This window comes from Neofelis nebulosa, chromosome 11, assembly GCF_028018385.1.
Source record: "Neofelis nebulosa isolate mNeoNeb1 chromosome 11, mNeoNeb1.pri, whole genome shotgun sequence".
NCBI lineage: Eukaryota > Metazoa > Chordata > Mammalia > Carnivora > Felidae > Neofelis > Neofelis nebulosa.
The window spans coordinates 22,488,070-22,502,092 of NC_080792.1; the positions used below are offsets into that span (position 1 = coordinate 22,488,070).

The 14,023-nt window shown below is 34.8% G+C and overlaps 1 protein-coding gene across 4 annotated transcripts in view; it reads right to left on the bottom strand.

Annotated features, from left to right (window-relative positions):
* DCC (DCC netrin 1 receptor) overlaps positions 1 to 14,023 on the bottom strand; it is a 1,139,939-nt gene that overhangs the window by 581,978 nt on the left and 543,938 nt on the right. For all 4 annotated transcript variants that reach the window (XM_058692059.1, XM_058692060.1, XM_058692061.1 and 1 more), the window contains exons 4-5: positions 13,235 to 13,385; positions 11,908 to 12,044 (exon numbers count right to left, since the gene is read on the bottom strand). In XM_058692059.1, the coding sequence (XP_058548042.1) occupies positions 11,908 to 12,044; positions 13,235 to 13,385 (288 nt within the window). The remainder of the gene's footprint in view (positions 1 to 11,907; positions 12,045 to 13,234; positions 13,386 to 14,023) is intronic.

Here is a 14,023-nt window from a genome sequence, read left to right on the forward strand (position 1 = left end):
ACACAATGGAATATCATTTGGCCATAAGAAGGAATGAACTACTCATACACACTATAACAAAGTTGACCCTTGAAAATGTTTTACTGAGTTAAAGAAACAAGTCACTAAATGCAATATATTCTATGATTCCATTATTGTAAAATTTCCAAAATAGAGAAATCTACAGAGATGGAAAGTAGACTTATGGTTGCTTAAGGGTGTTGGTAAGGTAGAGGGAAAAGAGAGAACAGGAGGATGGGGGATGACAGAGTACCGTGTTTCTTTCTGAGGTGATGAAGGTGTTCTAAAATTCACTGTGGTCAGACAGGGTCGTAAACATCTATAATTATGTTGAAACCATTAAATTGTAGACTTTAAATGTGAAGTTGTCTAGTATGCGAGTTACAATGAATGGTATCTCTATAATGCTGTTTTAAAGCATTAGGCAAGAAACTTATCACACTTTAAATACATATTTGTTGAACAAGTGGATAAATAAGTCAACAAATGTATAGATAGAACTCCAAATGTTTTACTTTAATAGAGTCTACCATTTAAAGACATGTTTTCAAGTTGGTGCATTTTGCCTTTAGGCACACTCACCGCCACCAAGTGGTAGTAGAAGTTGAAAGTACAGAAAGAAATGTCACGCTTTTGCTCTCCAGCCTTTCAAAATTGGCAGGCACGACTGATGCTAACTCTTGCTAACTTTAGTGAAAGCACTCCTGTCTTAATGCAGTTTGAGTCCTATCACAGTCCAACCCTTTCTGGAATAATCTGTACGTGTGGTACCTCAGGACAACTTTGGCATGGAATGCCCTTTGGGCAGCTTTTTGCTACTATTAGCAGCCCTCCCTCTAAATCACAGATGGTCAATTCACCTTGCTTAGACTGTTAGGGCTAATTAAAATCATAGCCTTAGACTGCCTTTTTAATGCTCTGAATTACTACATCACCTTAGCCTTTCTCCTGGAGCCTCTACTAACTTCCTCCTTTTTCTGAGAAAGTAAAAAAAATTAGATTCATAGCCATCTCAAGGCTAAATGCAAAAAACTGTTCAAATTGTTTTTCCAGTGAAAGAGGGAAGGAAGTAGAGATCACATAGTAGGTCTTTAAACAAATATCAGCATGATGAAAAATAAATCCTGTCACAAATGCAACCGGTATTTCCACAGATGGTAGAACTGCAATTTAAATACCGAATCACTTTACACTAACAGCCTGAACATACCATGTTTCTTCTAATACATTCAACAGGATCTCCTAAACACTGTTTTGGATAGAATTTTTACACACTCATAATGGCTATGATTTCAGGTTAACAAAAGTAACTATAATAAGAAATCAACATAGTATAGGAAGAAACAGCAAATAGATTATTTTGATTTTTTTAAATTTAATTCTTCCTTATGTTATGCATTTTTATCATGTACATTTGGGATCATATCCCTACATGAAAAAGAAAAAAAAGCCTCTTAACTAATTTCATTAGGATCCATTTGGCAATTACCCTATGAAAGATAATCAATAGAAACTTACCTAAGACATTGCTTTTATGACTATAACCATTAAATGCATATGGGTGAGGGGGTCACTGCTCATAAAGGCCAATTATAGATAGACATGAAATTTAAGCACTGCTACTTGGGAAGAAGCAGTGATGTTCTAAATTCAGAACTCCATTCAAACAAAGAGTTATACACTATAATAGAGGGGTAAATATTATCTTTATTAATATATTCTATAACTACTTTCTGTTTATAGCTAAGAACATAAGCCCAAAACCCAACATTGGTGATCCAACAGCAAGTTTAGAAAGGCAGCAACTGAACACGTGACTGGAGGTGGATGTCCCAGTTACTCTCCAAACAAAGGAATGGGTCAGTTCTCTCTTTGACCAATTGTACGTGCTCATAAAGTAGCAACACATCACGTTTGTTTCAGTAAAAAATTATAAAACTAAAGCATAAGCAAAAAAATAAAAGGACACAGCTTCATATCCATTTTTAATTACGATATTTCCTTCCATTACCAGACATATCTGAGAGTTGATGGAGTGTGAACATCTGCATGCTTGCTGTAGCAAATTGAATTTATAGAGCATATCTAAGAATTGAGTTAAAAAAGAGAAAACAGAGTTTCTTTATAGTTAGTGATGTATTTGTTATTAAAATTGGGACATATCATTCAAAATTATAGGATCTAAAATGTTAGTAATACCTTATGTTTATAAATTACTAAATAAAAAGATGATGATACTAAAGAAAAAATAAGCCAGGGGATATTTAAGTCTTTGAACTACACATAACCTAGTATATAAACAGAGAAATAGCTTTTGATTCATTGCTCTTTTTTCACACTCTTGGAAATTTAAGATCCTTGGTATTAACAATATATAAGTGTTAGTAATATACTTCTTTGTTGTAGTTTATGCTTCTACAAAACTAATCAAGAATCTTTTTAGCAGTATAATGCACAGTACAACTACTCTTTCTGTGGTTATATTCACCCGCTGTGGCTGCTATAACAAAATATCACCACAGACTGGGTGGCTTAGACAACATAAACTTATTTTTTCACAGTTCTGAAGTCTAGGAGTTTAAGATCAAGGTGGCAGCAGGGTTGATTTCTGGTGAGACATCACTCCTTGGCTTGGAGATGGTACCCACTCTGTGTCCCCACATGCCCCATTTTCTGTGTGTTTGCACTGGGAGAGAGAGAGAGAGAGAGAGCTCTGATGCCTCGTGTTCTTATAAAGATGTCATTCCTATTGGATTAGGGCTCCATTCTTAGGACTCCATTTAACCTTAATTACCTGCTTAATAAAAGGTCTATCTCCAAATACAGTCACATTGGTGATTAAGGCTTCAACCTATGGATTTGGGGGGAAAGAATTCAGTCTATAGCAATGTCCTATAAAAGCACATGAGTCACCATTAAGAGCTTAAAAAATATTTTCATAGAAAGTTATATAACTTATATACAACGCATATATAATTATATTCCTTATGTTTATGTTTAAAGCTCAGATGGGTCAGAGAACAAACAAAGGTTTTGAGTGGCCAAGGTGAACAAGACACAGTGTCTGTTTATTCTCACAATATAGCTGGGAAGAAAGCATGGATAGTAGGCTGTAGGGACACAGAGGAAGCTAAAAAAGATAAAATGCTTTACAAATTTGGATACCGTCCTTGTGCCACAAGGAAACTCCAGGATTCGTGAGAATTATATAGGGACCCGTTGTTGCTTTGTACATTTTTGTAGGTGAGGAAAAATTGGTATGGAGAGGTTGCATAAGATGTTTTAATATTTGTGGCATTTCGTTTTTGTTTTGTTTTGTTTTTGTTTAATTTTTGCAACTATGATTTAGGATTCTGCTGAGGGCTGGAAGAACATCTTATTTTTTTTTATTTCCCACAGCTCCCCAAACCATGCCTCCTATTCCAGAATCCTTCTGTCTCAAATTTCATACTTAAGCAATCATTAAGCCCTACAAGGAAATAATTATCATCCTTTATAAATGAAGGAATTGAGGATTAGGGAATTAAATAATGGCCAATATGAAATAACCAATAAGGCACAACCCAAAAATCAATTTGTGTCTTTCCACTGCCCTCAAGATAAAAACCTAACCACAGGAGCAAACCATTCACTATCTATACCACTTTCCCCATCCACTATCAGACTCCCTTTGGACCCACAATTTTCAGTCATATTAGATGACTTCCTCTTCCCCATCCCTGGTTTATCTCCATATCTTTGCTGGTTTACTTCCTCTGTTCAGAATCTCTCCCCTCATCCTTCCTCCCAACCCCCAACTCCCTTCCTTCATTGTTGTTGAACTGTTTTTTGGGGTCCCTTACCTCCCTCTTTTCCAACTTTTCTTTGGTTTTTCTGGTAATTGCCTACTTCTTGTCTGTTTACCTAACTAGTCTTTGAGGCCAGGACTGGTGTCATATGCATGTTTCTATGCCCAAAGAGTGCCTGACAGAGCACGAAAGATGCACTCAACTGTCAGTGGCCATGTCACTATGGATGCCGTGGTTTAGTTGTATATTTGGGCCTATAAGTCATGCTTGGTTAGGTCACTATACACCTAGCCATCGTTTTTATTATTCTTAAGCATTTTCAGAAGAAAGTGAGCTACTGTTGGCATTTTCCTGTCCCACCATGTTACAAAATGATAGTTTTTAAGAAGGGTTTTTAACTTCTACTGGAAATATTAATCTGCTGTCTTCTTTTTTTTTTTTTTTTAATTTTTTTTTCAACATTTTTAATTTATTTTTGGGACAGAGAGAGACAGAGCATGAACGGGGGAGGGGCAGAGAGAGAGGGAGACACAGAATCGGAAACAGGCTCCAGGCTCCGAGCCATCAGCCCAGAGCCTGACGCGGGGCTCGAACTCACGGACCGCGAGATCGTGACCTGGCTGAAGTCGGACGCTTAACCGACTGCGCCACCCAGGCGCCCCGATCTGCTGTCTTCTTAACTCACTTTTAAGATGACTTTTCTAAACCTTTCTGAGTAGATTGGTCTATTATCTATTTGCAGAATCAGTACATTATGTAATGGTTGAGATAATCATATGCATTTGAAAGAATATGGGAAGGGATTTTGAAGAAAAATTTTCTTAGAAATAGGAAATATATATGTATTATATATGTATATTGCATGTCTATATATGCATATACACATGTATATGTATGTACAAGGTAAATGTATGTATATATACTATATACATTAAAATATAATTTAATATGTTTAATCCAGTGCCCTTGAGCTTAAAGAAATTATCTGTGTGACATTCTTCTCGCGTGCACATGGAACATTCTCCACATAATGGGTCACAAATCAGCCCTCAACAAGTACAAAAAGATGAAGATCATACCTTGCATATTTTCAGACCACAACACTATGAAACCCAAAGTCAACCACAGGAAGAAAATTGGAAAGACCATAAATACTTGGAGACTAAAGAATGAATGGGTTAACCAAGAAATTAAAGACAAAATTAAAAAGTCAACAGAAGCCAATGAAAATGAAAATATGACAGGCCCAAATCTCTGGGATGCAGCAAAGGCAGTCATAAGAGGGAAGTATACAGCAATCCAGGCCTTCATAAAGAAGGAAGAAAGGTCTCAAATATACCACCTAACTTTACACCTAAAAGAGCTGGAAGAAGAACAGCAAAAAAGCCCAAAACCAGCAGAGGAAGGGAAATAATGATTAGAGCAGAAATCAATGATATCAAAATTAAAACAAAACAAAACAAAAAACAGTAGAATAGATCAATGAAACCAGGAGCTGATTCTTTAAATGAATTAACAAAACTAATAAGCCCCTAGCCAGATTAATCAAAAAGGAAAAGAAAAGGACCCAAATAAATAAAATCATGAAGGAAAGAGGAGAGATCACAACCAACACCACTGAAATACAAACAGTAATCAGAGAATATTATGAGCAATTATATGTCAACAAATTTGGCAATCTGAAAGAAATGGACAAATTCCTAGAAACATATAAACTACCAAAACAGAAACAGGAAGAAATAGAAATTTTAAACAGATCCATAACTAGTAAATAAATTGAATCAGCAATCAAAAATCTTCTAACAAACAAGAATCCAGACCCTGATAGCTTTCCAAGGGAAGTCTACCAAACTTTTAAAGAAGAGTTAATACCTATTCTTTTGAAGCTGTTCCAAAAAATAGAAATGGAAGGAAAACTGCCAAACTCATTCTACCATGCCAGCATTTCCTTGATTCCAAAACCAAAGACCCCAATAAAAAAGAGAACTACAGACCAATTTCCCTGATGAACACAAATGCAAAAATTCTCAACAAGATACTCACAAACCGGATCCAACAATACATTAAAAGAATCATTCACCACAATCAAGTGGGATTTATTCCTGGGATGTAAGGCTGGTTCAATATCCACAAATCAATAAATGTGAACATCACATTAATAAAAGAAAGGATAAGAACCACATGATCCTATCAATAGATGCAGAGAAAGCATTTGACAAAACACAGCCTCATTTCTTAAAAACAAAACAAAAAACGAAAACTGTCAAGAAAATAGGGATAGAAGGATCATACCTCAAGATCATAACGACCATATACTAAAGACCCACAGCTAACATACTCAATGGGGAAAAAAGGTGCAATATTACTCAGTGATCAAAAGAATGAAATCTTGCCATTTGCAACAATGTGGATAGAACTAGAGTATATTATGCTAAGTGCAATAAGTCAGTCAAATAAGACAAATATCTTATGATTTCACTCATATGTGGAACTTAAAAAACAAAACATAAACATAAGGGAAAGGAAGCAAAAATAATATAAAAGCAGAGAGGAAGACAAACCATAAGAGACTCTGAACTACAGGCAACAAACTGAGGGTTGGGGTAGAGGGATGGAGTAAATGGGCAAGGGGCATTAAGGAGGACACTTGTTGGGATGAGCACTGGGTTTTGTAACCAATAAATCACTAAATTTTATTCCTGAAATCATTATTACACTATATGTTAATTAACTTGGATTTAAATTTAAAAAAAAATACAAAAAAATGAAGGAAAAAAAAGAAAAAAGAAAATAAATGGTATAAAGCAAAAAATTGTGAAGGTCAGGGGCCCCTGGGTGGCTCAGTTAGTTACACATATGACTTTGGCTCAGGTCATAATCTCACAGTTTGTGAGTTTGAGCCTTACATCGGGCTGTGCTGACAGCTCAGAGCCTGGAGCCTGCTTCCGATTCTGTCTCCCTCTCTCTGCCCCTCCCCCACTCACACTCTGTCTCTCTGTCTCTCAAAAATGAATAAACGTTAAAAATATTTTTTTTAATTCTAAAGGTCATAAACATTGTTTATTTCATTTCAGTAGCCCATAATTTCTTACCAATGACTATTATTTAATGTCTGATCAATATAAATATACAAAACATTATGACTTATGTAATTTAGGGAATAAAAATGTGAATGCCTTTATAATGATACTGTAGAATAACTTTTTGTTCATCAGCTTTTTGACTATAGGATACTAATAAATTTATTATCATCATGGCATTTAAAAAAAAGTACAGGGGTGTCTGGGTGACTCAGTCAGTTGAGCGTCCGACTTCAGCTCAGGTCATGGTCTCATGGTTCGTGGGTTCGAGCCCCATGTCTGGGGATTTGTGCTGACAACTCAGAGCCTGGAGCTACTTCAGACTTTGTGTCTCCTCCTCTCTATGTCCCTCCCCTGCTCACAGTCTGTCTGTCTGTCTCTCTCTCAAAAATAAATAAACATTTAAAAATTTTTTTAAAAAAGAACATATCTGTGTGAGCTTAGCATGCTGTATGTCAGTAGAGAACCATTCTGAACACATTCCTAGAGGATGAACCCATAGGTTTCTTTCTCCAAAGCAAAAGTCTTAGGCAGGCAAAACACCTGCCCCAAAGGATTTCTTTTCAGAGGTGTTTTCTTGGGAGAAGTATAAAGTCAAGCACCACATGGAGTGATATGTATTACTTACAGTGGCAGGGAAGAGGATATGAGAACTCTTAGATCTGGTTACAGGTTATCAATTATGTGCAAAGGACTGACCTAACAGACTTTTTTGTATTCTACAAAGCCAGATTATGCTAATTCTAACCAACATTTCTCTAGAAAGTTGATAAGGCAAATAATTGAGAAAACCTGTACACAAAGGTCAACTTTTAATAGTGTATATTGTTTATATTGCTACAAACAGCTTTGAAAAGAATTCTAGAATCCTTTTGAGAAAGCTCAAGACTGTTTTCATTTTGTCACCAATGTTAGATCCCATGGCTTCTCCTCAAGAGTGAATTTTCTACCCATCTCCTTCTGCATGTATATGGACAACGCACAGGGTTTGTCCAAGGCCAGACACTTCATTGGTTAAAGATCCCATATCTTTTTAAAGTATGCATTTCTGCATTGATTCAGACATTGAATCAATCTAGACATAAGGTAGAGCTTAGAAAATCAGGCAAATCTCCTGAATATTTATTAAAGGTGATTATAATTCTTGAGCCAGAAAGCTAGTTATCTGGGAAATAATAATGGACAGAATACCATTCTTTAGTTCTTTTCTGAAAAACAAAGTTTAAAAAAAAAATCATAGCACTAGTGCTTTAAACAGAATATAACACTGTTCAGAATTCCTCCCTCTGCAATCTCCTTTTTAAGACTTTGCCTGCCACCACTTACTCAGGTTCTGTCTTTTATGAGAGCAAAGGCTATCAACTCTTCATATCTTCACAGATTCCATGTAAACATACAAAATTGAGGGAAAAAAAACATACTCAAAAGGCAGGCAATTCACTAGGGGCAATTAGGGCAATTAATTGTATGAATTTGTAATTACACTACAAACCTAATGAAGCCAGACCTCAAACCTTTTGTAGGTTTCCCAGAACCTAGTGCAGTCCATGTACTCAAAATGCATCCACCAATGCTAATTGATGAATATTCTAATAGATCATAAGCATTAACATAAATGGTTATTATTAGGAATTTACTTATTTGTTTGTTTGTTTATTTATTTATTTAATTTATTCATATGCACTTTAAATAAGTTGTCCTTAATCCTGTCTAATACAGATTTGCCCAAGAGGTTTAACTATTATGGAACTCTTTAAAAAATGTTTATTTTTTATTTTTGAGAGAGAGAGAGAGAGAGCACAAGCCAGGGAGGGGCAGAGAGAGAGAGAGGGAAACAGAGAATCCAAAGCAGGTTCTATGCTTTCAGTGCAGAGCCTGATGCAGGGCTCAAACCCCCAAACTGTGAGATCATGACCTGAGCTGAAGTCCAAGACTTAACTGACTGAGCCACCCAGGCCCCCCTATTATGGAACTTTTAATATCCACTTTATAGTGTAAATTCTTTAAATATATTTAATGTTTATTAACTCTGAAACTCTTGAGGAAGACCACAGAGTTTCTCTTGTTGTGTACAAAATGATATCATACTTAAATAGTCTTAGTTCAAGCAGGTTCACATTCAAAGCCAGTCTAAGTGCAAAAAAGAACCATGATTTGAAAGGCAAAACAAAAGCCTGATAAAATGCATTATTAAAGCTTATAAGCACAAGCTTGGATTTCTTGCGGGATTTTATCTTGTGAATAATTTACATTATGGTTAAATTCTTAAAACTGATGAAAACTATTTGGATAACACTGATAATGAAGTTCATTTCTTTTCATCTTTTACTTTAAAAAGGAAAGTAATAAATTACATTTTCTATATAAACTTAGTCCTGCAAGATGAGCTTAACTTTGTATCAGAATAGTCAATGACTATATCAAAGGTTTTATTATATCAACATTTATTTTTAGTCTGGGTAGATGAGTTAAATAGAATTATGATTATCTCCTGAATTAAGGCATGCCTTCTATAATAGTTATAGATCATACTAGGTCTGTGGGAGATCTTTAAAATTTATACCCTGGGGCATCTGGATGGCTCATTGGTTAAGCGTCTGACTCTTGATTTTATCTCAAGTCATAATCTCATGGTTCATGAGATCAAGCCCCATGTCGTGCTCTGACAGTGTGGATGCTTGGGATTCTCTCTCTCCCCCTCTCTCTGCCCTTTCCCCATTCACGTTCTCTCTCTTTCAGAATAAATAAACATTTAAAATGAATGCCCATTACCAAGAAAATTAAAAAAAAATTCCCAAGACATAAACACAACTGCATTTTTTAAATTAATAATGCTTCTAATTTATAGATTCAACATGTAATCTATAATGAGATTTTTGGAACTAGAGTGATTTATTTAGAATAAAAATTTGAGTCTATAGCAACAAAGCCAGCATCCATAAAGAAAACTATGTGATACCCTATACAAAATGTAAAATAAAAACAAAAAAAAAAACAGAAACAACAAAATATATACACAAAGAGACTACACAGCACAGTTACTCTTCTTCCTATATAAAGAGTTCCTGCAAATAAACAAAATAAAGATGAATATTTTAATAAATATATGAAGGTCAAAAAGATTGATAGGTAACTCACAAAATGCAAAATGCAAATGTCCAGTAAAACTATAAAAAGAAACAAATTTAATATGGATGCAAATTAGAACAAAGAGACTCCATTTTATAAAGTTGTTACGCAAATATTGGGGCATGGAGAGAAATGTATTCTTTCAGAGACAGGCAATTCTTGCACTGCTGGTGTGGGTATGAACATTTTTTGTGATAATTTTCCTTAGGATATAAGCAAATAACTGACAAAGATACAGAAGAATAATCATCAAAGTGTTTTTGGTGTTGGTGTGTGTGTGTGTGTGTGTGTGTGTGTGTGTGTATGTGTGTGTCTGTGTGTCTACGGGTGTTTAAATAGAACATGGAAACAAGATAATGCTCAACAATATAGAACTGGAGAACATACACATATACATAGGAACACACAAAAGAAGAAGCTATGAATGTCAGTGTGTGTGTATATATGTATGACCCTACATATATTCTTTGGCTAATTTCTCACAAATCCTAATTTATATGCATTTGGCTTAGATATCAACATGAAGCATCATGTGTCTAAATACTGTGTATTAATTTGATATAAAATCTGATCTCATATATTTGCAATTATAAGTTTACCTATAATCATTATAAATTCTATGACTGCATTTGCCTTATGATCAGCAGTATATATTACAATATAATTTCTATATAGCCATCATGTGTTGCTAGACTTTGATGTTACAAATGTAAAAGTTCTTTGTTTCACCAAAAAAACTTCCACATGAAATGACTACATTAAATTGCTACCATTTTAAAGACAAGCTGATATTTCAGTTAGAATAATGCTATCTCTAAAACCAAAGAATTAAAGTCCTTTGCTTATTCTTAGTTTAATATTTACAGTTTGATCAAAGAACAAACAACTCCATTGTCTCACTCTCACATACATCATTACCCTATCTGAAGATGAAAGCACTTTCTGAATAAACTTTAAAGCCAAAAAGTAAAATGGATAGAATAATATTATGATGCAGGTTAGCAGATGCACTAGGCATACCATATCTTTTCATTTCTACTGAATAACTTTTAAAAAGTCTGTGATTTTTCCTAGCCTTTTTACAAGGTAAAAAGATTGATTCCAGAGGCAAAAATCCAAAGACTGGTAAACAATTTTTGCTGTTGTTGTTACAGGAAAAAGCATTGGAATTCCAATGGTAAAGCACTTTCTCCAAATTACATGATTCAAATGAAACTGACTAAAAACAATCTGGGGTAGATGATAAAAGAGGTGTTTGAGTACGTACCCTATATAACAATTATTAATTTGCAATGGTATGACGTAACCCTACCTTTCTGAATAATATGTAACATCCGTGCCTCTTAAATTTCTTTAAAGATTCTTTCTATGCAAATTTTCCTTAGATGCATTTGATTTTAATGGTTCACTTTCAACATCACATCTACAGTATTTCCATATTAACAAAACAATCTTGCCAAGACATTTGAATTTAATGTCAGGGACCCTGTCATCTCAAGTGATATCTGACTTTTCCACTCCAGTGCATATTGTTTATACAATTTCTCTCATTCATCCCTTCATTTACTTTCCCCAGATAAAATATTTGGGAATCTCCCCTTTTATATTTAACTCCTTTGCTGCTTAAGACATTTGTTTATTAATAATTTTCCATAGGTTTCAGTTGTATCATTGGAATAATTGGACTAAAGAGTGATGCCTCTGGATTTTAGTCAATGAGCAAGTATTCAAACACTGCATTTAATCCCTATGCAATTAATCAAAGTAGAGAAAGGACATGTGTGAAACACTGGGACTTCATAATTTCATACTAATAAGCACAAGAGGTAATTCAGGAATAAGCATTTAAAGTGTCACAGTGATGCATTTTGAAAAGGGCAGTGTAAATGAATCTTGAGCCATTGACTTACCCAAGACCGTGAGCTCTGCAGAGGCACTAATATTCTCATTTTTATATGTAACAACACAGGTGTAAGTTCCACTATCATCATCTGTCACATTGGAGATAAGCAGATTGCTTCCACCCAGTAAAGAATACTTTTTGGACCTGAAAGACATAGGCATATAAAATTAGAGAGCAGATTAATGTAGGGATATATAGGTGTATACGAGGCAATGTACTCAGAGGTTTAAATAAACTCCACAAAAGATCAAATTATCAAATTAGAAAGAGAGTCTATTTTATGAGGCTTTGATAACATCACATTTATTGATCAAAAATTGATTCAAGGTAAACCAGTCCCACTGGAAGGCAGTGATCAAAGAAATTAAACAGATTAAACTTGGAACCAAGCTTAATACTGAAAAGAAATTTACAGATAATCTGGCCCAATTCTCTTATTTTGGATTTGAGGACCACAAGTACCAGAAAAGTGATTCCCCACAGTGGAAGGCAATGTGTTGTGTCCTGACATCCAATTTAGTAATCTTTGTACAAAGCCACATTTCATTGTGTACCAGGAATATCTGGCTACATTCAGAGAACACATTTGACATGCTAAAGCTACAAACAGATTTCTCACATGCTTTCATATTCTCAGAAGTATAGTGACACCACACCATATAGTGTTGTTATAATATAGGTGGGAGGTGAAAGTTATGGTCTATGAACCTCTCCATCATAGAAAACAGAAGTGTTAAAAAGGAGTACACCATACCTCCAAATCAATAAAATTAATTTCTTAAGTGAAATCCATTTAATCAAAACGTTTCAGACTAAGCGCTCCATTCTATTAAGAGTTTACTTTCTAACTACGCTTTAATATGAACGTCTACTAATTCAAAGCCAGCCATGTTCTCCTTTTGTTTTATTTTAAATATTTGTTACATCTGGAATATGAAAGGTATAACTGGACCTGAAAAAAATTTCACAGACCCTATAATGACATGCTATATATTTCAAATCAGAAAATTTTAATTTCTTAATAAATATTTCACTATACCACTTCCTTAGGATGAGATTCTCCAAGGTATCTTTGCTGAATATTTTTTGGACAGTGTTATTTTAACAGCAACACTGGCTTTCTGAACTTCTTTTCTGAATTGATCTCATGGATTTTGACTCTGTCCTCCATCTCTTTATCCCAGTGGATAAAAATCTTCCGTATATTGTATAATGTCAAGGAATGTGGGAGGAAATCAATTATCATTAAAAACCCTAGTATTTCTAGGTACCTTTAGCAAATGAGAAAGATAAACAGTGACATATACTTCACAGAAGTCTTCAATGTGTAATACCTGAGTTGGACGACTTCCTCTCCTCGTAACCAGGTAAAACTCGGGGGAGGATAGCCAGAAACACAACACTCCAGGATGGCATCTTTTCCTTCAATGGCTACTACATTGGATGGTCTTTGCAAAAAATACAGCTGCCTATGTAGTCCTGGATCTGTGGAAAGAAAACACAGGATCACATCTTTTTATGAAAAGCACTGTAAAGATAAATGATGTAGCTTGAACCAATTTTTTCCTAATAAACACTCTGATAGGGAGGAAGAAAAGAAAACAATGAAAAGATGTGAATGAAACTTATAAACTAGAATCTTAAAAGGCTTTTCCATCCCCAGTTTCTAGGATCATGCTAGTAGAATATTCTTAGCAGTTGATGACATCACAGTATAAGGCAAAAGGCAAAAGCTTGAGGTTACTAGTCAGTCGTGTGGGCTGCAGAATTTCTCAGTTTCTCATTAGAGAACAAGACTATATTACCAGTAACTTTTCTAAATGTTATCACTTGAAACTTTCTGATATGTTCAGTTTGTCTGCCACTAATATCTATTCCACTTTTTCTGCTTTGTCCATTGCTTCCGTGGCTGTCAGGACGATGTTAAATAACACACAAGCATTAAGAAGATAGAATGTAGAAGGTACTAAAAAAAAATCTGCTGTCTTCAAAACAGAGCTTACATTAAATTTTGTTTTGTATAACAATAAGTTTGGCTGTTTCTAAGCCTTCTGCTTATTTTTAATTTCTAACAACATCCCAAAGCATTTGTCCCTAGAGCTGAGACTCTGCATAAAGAGTTC